This window comes from Bos grunniens, chromosome 20, assembly GCF_055505025.1.
Source record: "Bos grunniens cultivar Pamir isolate PY7600 chromosome 20, Bosgru_T2T1.0, whole genome shotgun sequence".
In the NCBI taxonomy this organism is placed as follows: domain Eukaryota; kingdom Metazoa; phylum Chordata; class Mammalia; order Artiodactyla; family Bovidae; genus Bos; species Bos grunniens.
The window spans coordinates 52,622,958-52,635,827 of NC_141184.1; the positions used below are offsets into that span (position 1 = coordinate 52,622,958).

Sequence of the window (12,870 nt, forward strand, 5' to 3'; positions counted from 1 at the left end):
TCTCCTTTTATAACGCAAATGTTGGTGTGTTTAACACTGTCCAGAGGTCTCTTAGGCTGGGTTCATTTTTTTTTTTTTTTTCATTCTTATTCTGCTATTGATTTCTTCTAGTGTATTGTTCATCTCTGTTTGTTTATCATTTAGTTCCTCTAGATCTTTGGTAAACATTTCTTGCATCTTCTCCATTATTTTTCCAAGATCCTCAATCATCTTCACCATCCTTATTCTGAATTGTTTTCCTGGAAGGCTGCCTATCTCTACTTCATTTGGTTGTTTTTCTGGGGTTTTATCTTGTCCCTTCATCTGGGACACCATCCTCTGCCTTTTCATTTTGATTAACTTTCTGTGATGTGATTTTCATTCTGGCATGCAAGACCCTATGTAGTTCATCTTGCTTATTCTGTGTCTACCCTTTGGAGGATGAGGATGAGAGGCTTGTGTAAGCTTCCTGATGGGAGGGACTGGAGGTGGGAAAAATTGGGTCTTGCTCTGATGGGCAGGGCTCAGTAAAATTTTAATCCAATTGTCTGCTGAAGGGTGGGGTTGTGCTCCCTCCCTGTTAGCTGTTTAGCCTGAGGCGACTCAGTCCTGGAATCTTCAGGCTCTATGGTGGGGTTAATGGCAATCTCCAAGAGGCCTCATGCCAACTGGCACTTCTAAGGACTGCTGCTGCCATCTCTCATCCCCAAGGTGAGCCACTGCTGACCCATATCTTCACAGGAGACCCTCCAACACTAGCAGGTAGGTCTGGCTCAGTCTCCTGTGGGGTCACTGCTCCTTTCTCCTGGGTCCTGGTGCATGAAAGATTTTGTTTGTGCCCTCTGAGAGTGGAGTCTCTATTTCCCCTAGTCTTATGGAAGTCCTGTAATAAAATCCTTCTGGCCTTCACAGCCAGATTTCCTGGGGATTCCTAGTCCCTTTGCTAGATCCCCAGGCTGGGAAGCCTGATGTGGGGCTCAGAACCTTTCCCAACAGTGAGACAATTTCTTGGGATTATTGTTCTCCAGTTTGTGGGTTGCCCACCCAGCAGGTATGGGCTTTTATTTTATTGTGACTGCACTCCTCCTACCATGATATTGTGGCTTCTCCTTTGTCTTTGGATGTGGAGTATCCTTCTTTGGTGGGTTCCAGCATCCTCCTGATAATGGTTGTTCAACAGCTAGCTGTGATTTTGGTGCTCTCACAGGAGGAGATGAGTGCATGTCCTTCTACTCTGCCATCTTGAACCAATCCCTAATATCTGTACCTTCTCACATTCATTAAGTTCCGAACTCAGCTTAAGTGCCACAATTAACCATTTTTTTACTGTCTTTCAAAAATCCTCAAATCCCTTTCTCAGTTTCTCTTACTGTACACCCCCACGTTCCAATCTTGAGTCAGTTGAACTATTTGCCTTCATGGTGCCTATACCATAGATGCTCACATTCCTGGAGAATATTCCCAATCCTCACACACTGGTTATATGAAAAAGCAATGGTAATGATTACCAACCATGCCTACAACATGGCCTATTGGTCAACATTTAATAAACATTTGTTCTAGCCATGCTGAACAGTTTTAGTTCTCTGAATGCATACATCCCACTTTCCCTTGTCAGTGGACTTTGCTATTCTCTCTACTTAGTACCATTCCCTTTAGGTCTCAGCTTGGGTGTCAATTTCTCCTAAGCCTGTGCTAATGTGCTCCCCTCTTATCCTGCGTAACTTCTGCATGTCCTCAGTCATATGTGATGTGTGTGCATTATATATATAAAAAAAATGGGACTGTGACTGTTTTCTTTTTAGTGTGCCCACCTGAATTCTAAATTCTGTGAAAGAAGTAACTGTGTTAGTACCCGTAAGCCTCCCACCTCCAGTTCACATGTCATTGTGTAGAAAAAATAGACACTTGCTAATGGTTGAATGCATGCGCACGTGAATACATAAATACATGACTGATACATGATTGAGTAGATGAACATTTTCACTCATATAACTTGCAGATATTCTTTTATATTTATAAAATTTAGCTTGACTCTCTAAAAATATATATGGAAATATACAATTTAAAGAAATAAAGTTAACCTCAATACTGTTGGAGAAATGAGAAAGCCAAAGTCACATGTTAACTGGGACACAGAACAGTTAGTGGAGGAGGAAAGAAGGAGAACACTCCAAAAATACAAGGCCAAAAAATGGAAAAGTTCCAGAAAGTCATTTGAATTCTAAAATGGATATTCTAAATCTTATTTGTATATTATAAATTATATGGTATAAAAAGTATCTATGTATACTAAAGTTCTGAATGTCTGTGTATAGCTTCCACATAATGAGTGTGTGTGTGCGTGTGTGTGTGTGTGTGTTTCTTATGGCAGCATTAGTCACAATTTTTAGGAATCACATTGTAATAAAAATAAGAGCACCCTGAGATAAATCCTTTTGGAAATGTTGGCAAAAGTCTTACCTTTCCCAGGCTCAGAGCCATTAACTTTAGAGTAAATGATGCTAATTCATCAAATAAAACCAATAAATATGTTAAATAAATGACATAAAACAACTGAATGGTATACTATTCTGATTGAATTCCCCAGATTTGAAATAGGTCTAACAATGCCTGGGTCCACTTAATTCCTTTTAAGTGGATAGAAGATTCTACATGAATTAGATAAACAGGTACAATACATGATACCTAAATCCTAAGTTGTTAGAAAAAATTCTAAGCAACTAGTCAGGATTCTCAGCAAAACCAACAACAAAAATGTGTATTTAACACAAAGGTCACATATTTTTCTCATAGTTCTTTCTCTATATACAATTTTATTTTAAATAAATCTTTTTTTTTTTCCATTTGGGGTGCTCAGCTATAGGCAGAAAAAGAGTTTGACACGTTCATATTTTCCTGAATTTCAACTGAATGCATTTTTTCTTATTTGAGACTTCTCTAACTGATATACTTTGGCCAATATTAACATTTATATAGCACATAACAGTTAAATAAAGACCATTCAGAGTGTTTTCACCTATTTTTCCCCCACAAACATTATATTGCAAGATAGAAGAACATGATTTTGAAAGAACTGTAAACTCTCCCTAAACACTTCAGTGATTATATAAGGTTGAGTTATATAAAGATGGTCAAACAGGGTAGTGTTTGTGGATAAGCAGCTATCTGAGGAGCTGAAAATGATGATTCTTGGGTGGAAATAATTAAAGTGCTTTTATTCAGCTCTGCACTCTGCCTGCTGCAGTATTGTTCTTCGATCACTTTTCACGGTAAATTAAATGCTTCACTGGGTTCATTTCTACATTGGGATCTCTAACCAATCTTCACTATCAAACAAGTAAAGTTGGCATAAGAAAGGTGTGGAAAAGGCCCAGTGCTCTCACGTGGTAAGCACAAAGGTCATCACTCTGTTTAGTATTTTTATGAATATGGAGCCTGGTGAGAGAGAAACCTTTGGTTATAAAAGTAAATCCTGCCTGGTGCATGGTACTTTATTACATACAAAGAGAGAGTGTTATGTGTGATGGTATATTATGATATCAATCTATTCAGGTAAATTTAATTAGGATTCCAGAGAGTACTACAAGAATGAGAAGGCACTACAGTAGTGTGAAGAAGAAATTAGAATTTGATAATTACCATAGTCTTTATTTTTGGCTTCCCTTGTGGCTCAGCTGGTAAACAATCTGCCTGCAATGTGGGTGAACTGGATTCGATCCCTGGGTTGGAAAGATCCCCTGGAGAAGGGAAAAGGTATCCTCTCCAGTATTCTGGCCTGGAGAATTCCATGGGCTGCATAGTCCATGGGCTCGCAGAGTTGGACACAACTGAGTGACTTTCACTTCACTTCATACTCTTTATTTTAACCAAATTATCATTTATACCTTATTTTCTTGAAATTTAGGACAGGACAGATACCATAAAACACTCAGAGTTTCTATAATGTGTGAGGGGAAAGCCATCAGCATTATTTAGTTGTCTATTTTAGATTAGATTCAAGATGTCATGTATCAAGAATTATATAGTAAAGTATTCCATTGCACTTAGAGTCTAATTTTAATCTCAAAATAAAAAAATTCAAAGCAAAAATAAAATTCAATTCAATTAAATCAGAGTAAATACTTTAGAAATAATTCTTGCAATGTTTTGTGGATATTCTGAGTTTTGACAAATGTTGTGCCAATAAATTGTATTTTAAAAAACAAAGGAATCCAGTTGTTGTTTTTTTTCTTTTACATAGCATTTATCTTTAAGATTATGGGTAGCACTGCCTTCCTATTTCTTTATGATTACATTTTTAAACCAAATCCAGGTCAAAAATGTCATATATCTAAGGGATCCTTTATAATCACAATCAAGTGTACACATTTTCAATTTTGGAAATCTTTGCCTACTGGATTATATAGATCTTCCACAAAACTTTCAGCCAGAATTTATCAAATAAATCTCTTGAAACTTAAGCACATATCCAATATGAAACAGCAAGTCTCATGGGTTCATCATGAAAGACAGCTCTTTAGCTTCATATAGCCTCATACTCACTATACTTCAAATCTGAAATCCCCACCATCAAAGCCTTAAGTTAAAAATAAAGTTTGAAAAATCAGATGTCTCTTTTAACCAAGCTTCTGTTTCTCTTAACTTTATTTTGCTCGGCTTTTGAGTCAGTAACAAAATGTTGAAAATTACCTTTTTTTTTTTTATGTTCACACTAACATAGTGTGTGTACTCAGGAAATCTAGATGATGAGCAGTTGATCAAAGAACCCAAAGTCTAACTGGCATCTCAAACCAGCTCCTCTGTGAATAGCACGTAACTCAAAGAAATATTTCTGGAAGATCTTTGTAATACGAAGCCATATTTGACTAGGGTAATCCTTCCTTCTATGTTGGGGAGTAGACTTTTTTCCAAGTGTGACCATTATTTCAACTTCTTTCCATTTTCTTTTTTTTTTAAAAATAGGGCATAGTAATACAAATGTACACAGTGTACTTCTCTAGATTGGTAATGGCACACTAGTGATAAGAAAGTGTTTGTAATATTCTCCACCTACACGTGTTCCTGAGTATTCATCCACCCACAGGTGTGTCATCCTGTCACGAGGGGACAACTTACTCCTTGGCTCTCATTTGATTATAGCTGATGCAGCCATAAAACACAGCTAGAAAGATTTAGCGCTATCTCCTGTTACCTCCCTTTGCTTCTGCAATCTCCTACTTGTGTGCAGGAAGCATTCTAGGTGTGGCAAGCTAAACCCTCCTCAGAGTATCTGGGGGTCCATGGACCACCCAGGGAAAGTAAGCCAGTGCTGGGCTAACGGAAGTTCCTGATTCCTTCCAAGGATTCTGACCAGAGAACTATGTTGCAGTCAGCAAGGGTTGTTGTGAAACAAGGAGGAAGTAAGAAATGAAGAGGACCTCCAATCTCATTCCAAACATATTTGAATAACCCGTGAATGTAGGGCATGTCTGTGGACAGATGCCAAAAGCAAGACATAGACTTTTTTTCTCCCTCCATGTTTAAAAAATTTTTTTTGAATTTTTTATTTGGGTATAGCTGATTAACAATGTTGTGACAGTTTCAGATGAAAAGAAAAGGGACTCAGCTATACATATATATGTGTCCATTCTCCCACAAACTACCCCCCACTATCCAGGCTACCACATAATATTGAGCAGAGTTCCTTGTACTATACAACTGATCCTCGCTATTTATCCATTTAAAATATAGCAATGTGTACATGTACATCCCACACTCCCTAACTATCCATCCTCCCAACCTTCCCCCCAGCAACCACAATTTTGTTCTCTAAGTCTGTGAATCTCTGTTTTGTAAGTAAATTCATCTCTTTTTAGATTCCACATATAAGGGATGTCATATGATACTTCTCCTTCTCTAACAAGACACAGACTTCTTAACATAAATGTGATAAGTCCATAGTGATCATAACTTTCTGAACGAGGAACAAGTTCCTGGTTGACTCTTAAACTTGTTAGAACACTCACCTCTACCCCATGAGTTATTAATGGAGGATGGTTGAAGCCAGTTATAACAAGGAAACCAAAAATAATGAACAGAATTTTCTCTAATATTTTCCCAAAAAAGTATAGCAGTTGCTGCAGTGGCTATAAAGTAAGTAGTTATAACATGTCAAAGACTAACCAAGAACAAATTATGTGGTTTTTTTGCAGGCCAATTGTTTCCTTAAGAAACCACATCATGGCTTTTGAAAGGGGTAGCACAAGTTTGTAGACCCACTACTGTGTGATACTTGACAGAGCAAGTGTCTGATGTGCTCATATATCAGAAAAAAAGAGCAAAGCTAAATAAAGGAATAAATCCAAAGGGGATGAAAATCTCCTTTTCTAGAAAAGGTTCACAATTGTCGATGCTTCAGTGTAGATTAACAGTGGGACCTGGGGACCTACTAACCTTTAATGATGAAGAATGGGGCTGTAGAAACCTAGCTAAAGTAGTCTAAATTTCCCATTAGCCCATTCTGATAGTAGTGAAGGAACCTGTAGTTCTTGGTTAACTGGCATGGCTACAGAATGTCATCCCTAATTTACCTTCTGCCTCCCTTTCAAAGTTGAGATATTCCAGAAAATTTGCTTCAAAAGATAACAGAATTCCTTTAGTACATCTTCAGGCTTTGTTTCTGGCCACTCTCATACATAGTTTCTCCTGGCTGCCTTCTGGTACTGACGAGTCACTTGTTTCATTTTTCTAAAAGACAAATTATTTCCTCCAAAATGTTGAATATGTTTGTAAATGGTAAGTACTGTTTTGCTTATACTTGAGTCTTAGATCTTTTATTTAAAAGGAAGCAAACTTTGAACCAACAAAAGTACTATCTTTGAGACAATTCTGAACCCCGAGTCCTTTGGCACTTGGAGGTTATTTGCATTTAGCAACAAATTCAAATTTAATTAAGTAAGCTTAGCTTTAACCTGAGATTTTTAATTATACACATTGCCCAACTACACAGAGACATATTAAATATACCACATTGTTTTCTTTTAAGGGCACATGATATAACACCAGCTTCGAGACAGAAGTCATGTTTAGCCAGCAAATTTTTTTAAATCAGTTAATTGAATACATCACAGGCTTAAATTAGTTCATTTTAATTTTAATTATAGCTATAATCCCTTCTTCCTCAAAGGTAGAGAAATCAAGCTAATGATTCTGAGATAAACCTGCTGTGCAGAAAAGAATTTACATTAGGCTAGTAACTGTTATCATTAGAAAAGCCTGTTGGAAAGATTGCCCTTCGCTGGCATCTGGGAACTTGGATTTCAGGAGGGTTCCCACCATTCCCTAACTGGTAATATGGCTCAGTGCCTAAACTGGTTGCATAAAAAACACGGTTTACGCTGAACAACTGCTTTCCTTCTAGGAATCTGGAATTTACGCACATACTACGAAGAGGATGCCTCAGTGACCAACCCCCAGTAAAAACTGGGTACTGAGTCTATTTTTTGTTTGTTTTGTTTTTAAACTTTTTTTTTTTTTTGTAGTAAGAACATTTAACATAAGATGTCCCCTCCTGACAGAATTTTAAGTGCACAATATGGTGTTGTCAACTGCAGCCACAACGCAGTATGACAGATCTTGGGAGCTTATTCATCTTGTAATTGAAATGACTATACCCGTTGATGGAGAAGGCGATGGCACCCCACTTTCAATCGTCCTGGAAAATCCCATGGAGGGAGGAGCCTGGTGGGCTGCAGTCCATGGGGTTGCGAAGAGTCGGACACGACTGAGTGACTTCACTTTCACTTTCACGCATTGGAGAAGGAAATGGCAACCCACTCCAGTGTTCTTGCCTGGAGAATCCCAGGGACGGGGGGGCCTGGTGGGCTGCTGTCTATGGGGTCGCACAGAGTCGGACACGACTGAAGTGACTTAGCAGCATACCTGTTGAATAGCAATTCCTCATTTCCCCTTCGCCCAGTCCCTGACAACCTCTGGTTGTACTCTGTTTCTGTGAGTTTGCCTCCTAGATATCTCATATAAGCACTGAGCCTTTAATAACCTTCACTGATAGAAGGCTTCTCTGGTGAACACATGTCACATGTGTTGTCACAACTCATTACTAGAGGAATTAAGTACATCCTTCTGAATCCACTGGGAGATGGAACTCCTGAAAACTTGTTTTTGCTTTCCTCCAGCTGTTGCCCCACGTACCTTGCTCTTTGCTGATTTTTCTTTGTATTCTTTTGCTCTAATAAATCCCAGGCATGAATACAACTATTTACTCAATTCTTGGAGCTCTACTAGCAAATTACTGAACACAGGACTGGACTTAGTGACCTCTGACATACCTGGCAGGTGAATCCTACCCTCTACATGAGTGAAGCATGACTGATGCCAAACAGGGGAAATTCGATTTCTAAGACAGCATTTTTTAAAGAATGCTCAGATCAAGCTGCCCTATAAAATTCCTACCTGCTTTAATGGGTCTGATGGATAGGTATACAGTCTTCTTTATATACACAGTTCATCCAGAAAAATATATATATATCACATATGTATTTCCTCCTTCTTGCTTCAAGTTAAGAATGTGTTATTTATCTAGTAGTGATTTCCTCATACTTTTTTAATAACATACGTGCTTTGAACTGGTCTGTACCAATTCAAACAGCTAAATTCAATATCTTAGATGATAGTTACTGCTGACATTTTTTCTGACCACCACTTTTCCAACAACTTTTAGGAAAACGCAAAAGGTCTCTTCTCTAGACATGCCTTGAACTTGGCAGACAATGAGGAAGAATCACATTTGGACCCAGCAAGTTGCTCTGTTTCTATAATCCTTATAAATACTAAAGTGTCTGTTCAAGTGTGGACCACTAGTTTCTTCCTCCTCTCAAAAGGCAGCTGGCCCAAAAAATCAAATAATGGATGTGCCCACAATTCTCACTTTCTTTGACAACATTTTACCTGGTAATTGCTATTAAAGAGTAAAAAACCCCACTGTAAACAGCAGAAAAAGAATAAAAACACAAATACCTAGTAAAGTAAGAAATGCAAATGCTACATTAGTAATCGGAGGCCTCACTCATTCTTCTATACATCTTAATGCAGAATAAAACTCCTTATGCTGGGAACTGAAACAGTATTCTGGTAAGCAAGACCTGAAAATGTCAAAGGCCAAATTATTAGGCTCATGGCCAGTTGTGTACTTCCTTTGATTCTAATTATAGTACAATCTCTTCTTGATTCCAAATTCATTTTCCATCAGTGAACATTGCCTACTGTTCTCAGATATGTATGCCTACATGTTAATTTGTCCATTAGTTCTCATTTGTTAAGAAATTTTTCTATTTAACCACCTGTGACCAGTATTAATTTCCAAGCCCAATTTCCTTTCCCCAGATACTCATTTGCATTCATCAATACTTTTTCAAATACTCCATGTAAAATAATTTGACTAAAGTGTCTCCTCTTGTAGAGACTGCAATATTACCTGAGAAAAACTACCAGATTTTCTCTTGACTCTAGCAATCTCATTTCCCTTGGACTCAAATCAAGCAATGAGCCACAAAACTCAAGAGATACCAGATAACAATCATCGTTTAAAATAGAAAATGGGGCAATGTCACCCAAGGTCACTCACCCACTGGAGTCGGCAGAAGTGATAGCAATCAGGGGTAGAATCTTCAAGGGCAGGCTGGTTGGCCTCTGAAGGTTCTCTGATTCACTCTTCAAGTCTGCTTGTTCCAACTGTCTGAAGGCGAGAGGGGGAAGCTGGATGTTGCGGCAAGAAAGTCTCCTTACGAGATAGGGTTCCATTCCTTTCAAAGGGTCTTCCTCTTCATGACTGGAGTGCAGTGTTTCCTCAGAGGCCTAAGGCAAAAGTTCCAGAAAGCACAGTGATCCACAAAGGTCCCAGGATGTATCATTACACTTTTGGAGAAAGAAACTGAGGGAAATGTATACATGAAAAATGCTAACTAGAAAGCAATGAGATTAACAGAAAAATATTTGGTGAAAGACAGTTGTTAACCGACATTTCCAATAATAGAATTTATGAGCTTTGGCCATGAATTCTATGCAATCAAGGGTAAATCAAAACATCTTCTACCAATATGAAGTGAACTGTCCACCACACCCTCTTTGGTCTTTAGGAGGGCAAGGTAGTGTTTCAGGGGAGGGCTTTGGCGAGTGACTACATCCTCTGGCCAGGGAGCTTTGGAGGGTCTCTCTCTTGGACTGGCTGGCGTGTAGGAGAGCAGAATTTGGCTCCCTTGAATGTTTCTATTTGGCATATGTTGTTTGAAGCTGGGTATTTCCTGAACCATGGAAAGAAAGGGCTCTGGAAACCAAGCAGGAATTGCCCCTTGCTAAGACATGTTTCCCAGAGAAGGCAATGGCACCCCACTCCAGTACTCTTGCCTGGAAAATCCCACGGACGGAGGGGCCTGTTGGGCTGCAGTCCATGGGGTCACCAAGAGTCGGACACGACTAAGCGACTTCCCTTTCACTTTTCACTTTCATGCATTGGAGAAGGAACTGGCAACCCACTCTATTGTTCTTGCCTGGAGAATCCCAGGGATAGGGGAGCCTGGTGGGCTGCTGTCTATGGGGTTGCACAGAGTTGGACACGACTGAAGCAACTTAGCAGCAAGACATGTTTCCACTGGTAAGAATGACTCCCTGTCAGAAGCTGGAAGAGGATGAAAACCCACCCATTCCCCCCAACACCCCCCAAAATGGAAGTAATATTTACTCACAATTATTAAATGAGCTGATGCATGTAACGTGCATAGCTCATTATGTGTAATGTGATAAGCAATCATCAATGGCAATTTCCTTTCCTTCTGAGTTGTACAGGTGAAGAAACTAACCCAGAGAGGCAAAATACTTTTCTGCAAAATTACCCTGTTGGTTATAAGTTAAAAGTGCATTTACTTTGGAAAGTTCAGACCTGGCTTAGAATCTCTGTTGCACTTCTCACTACTATTGAGTTGGCCAAAAGGTTCATTTGGGTTTTTCCATAACATCTTACAGAAAAGCCAAATGAACCTTTAAGCCAACCCAACACTATCTTTCGGAGAAGGCAATGGCAACCCACTCCAGTACTCTTGCCTGGAAAATCCCACGGACGGAGGGGCCTGATGGGCTGCAGTCCATGGGGTTGCTAGGAGTCGGACATGACTGAGCGACTTCACTTTATTTTTTCACTTTCATGCACTGGAGAAGGACATGGCAACCCACTCCAGTGTTCTTGCCTGGAGAATCCCAGGGATGGGGGAGCCTGGTGGGCAGCCGTCTATGGGGTCGCACAGAGTCAGACACGACTGAAGTCATTTAGCAGCAGTAGCAGCAGCAACACTATCTTTGGGCAAATAACTTAAGCTCACTGAGATTGGTTCTCCATTTGAACACTGAGGAGGATAACAATATTTACTTCTGAGGATCACTGACTGGAGCAGAGATAGAAGGATATGATCATTAATATATGGCCTAGAGTTTACACTCAACAAAATAGCAGTTGTCATTATTATGCTATGCTACGCTATGCTAAGTCACTTAACTCATGTCCGACTCTGTGCGACCCCACAGACGGCAGCCCACCAGGCTCCCCCGTCCCTGGGATTCTTCAGGCAAGAACACTGGAGTGGGCTGCCATTTCCTTCTCCAATGCATGAAAGTGAAAAGTGAAAGTGAAGTCGCTCAGTTGTGTCCGACTTTTAGCGACCCCATGGATTGCAGCCTAACAGGCTCCTCCGTCCATGGGATTTTCCAAGCAAGAGTACTGGAGTGGGGTGCCATTGCCTTCTCCGCGTCATTATTATAATCTAGGCTAACTCCCCTTATCTTTTCATAGCAGTATGCTGCCTTTGATTCTTCATTCATCCATACTGTTTTCCAAACAGTAAATTTGTCTTGTTCTGACCTATATCCTTAAAAATATGAAAGGACATGCAATGGTGGATTCTATTTAGCCATGGGTTTTACTGTTTAATTTCAAGGATAAATACAACGAAAAAAGAAGTGACCTGGAAGGTAATGAAGACATCAAAGCTAAACATAAAGTTCATTTATTTCAAATCCTAGATATGAAGATCTAGATTCTGAGAATGAGTGCTTTGAGGAATCTACTTGCTTTGCAAAACAACAACAATAATAATGGCTTTAAAAAGCAGGAAGCCCTGCCACTTGAGTTAACATGCATGGATCTTGAGGGCATTATGCTAAGTGAAGTAAGTCAGACAGAGAAAAATAAGCCTTATATGACCTCACTCACACAGGTCATCTTAAAAAATCCCTAAACTCATCAGATCAGATTTGTGGTTACCATAAATAAGGGTGGGGGAGGGGAGATTGAATGAAAGTGGTCAAAAGATATAAGCTTCCAGTTATGAAATAAGTGTATCATACTTGGGATGTAATATATAGTGTGATGACTATGACCACACTATACTGTGATAACATTGCTGGATGATATATATGAGAGTTATTTTCAAAGAATTTTTTTTTAATGTTGATCATTTTTTAAAGTCTTGATTGAACTTTTTACAATATTGTTTCTGTTTTATATGTTTTCGGTTTTTGGCCATGAGGCATGTGGGATCTAAGCTCTCTGACCAGGGATTGAACCCACACTCCCCGCTTTGGAAAGTGAATCATTGAGCCACCAGGGAAGTCCTGTATGCGAGTTATTAAGAAAATAAATCCTAGAAGTTCTCATCACATGGAAAAAAGCATTTTTTTTCCTTTTTCTTTTTGTATCTATATGAGATGATGAATGTTGAATAAAACTGTGGACATCATTTTATGATAGTTTTAAGTCAAATCGTTATGATGTACACCTTAAATTTATACATTGCTGTATGTCAATAATATTGCAATAAAATTGGAAAACAGTTTTAATAATAA

General features: G+C 39.0%; 1 protein-coding gene across 11 annotated transcripts in view; it reads right to left on the minus strand.

The window, feature by feature from the left end:
• PDE4D (phosphodiesterase 4D) overlaps positions 1-12,870 on the minus strand; it is a 1,650,639-nt gene that overhangs the window by 1,059,214 nt on the left and 578,555 nt on the right. For all 11 annotated transcript variants that reach the window (XM_086361838.1, XM_086361841.1, XM_086361840.1 and 8 more), the window contains one exon: positions 9,605-9,834. In XM_086361838.1, coding sequence (XP_086217964.1) covers positions 9,605-9,834 — 230 coding nt within the window. The remainder of the gene's footprint in view (positions 1-9,604; positions 9,835-12,870) is intronic.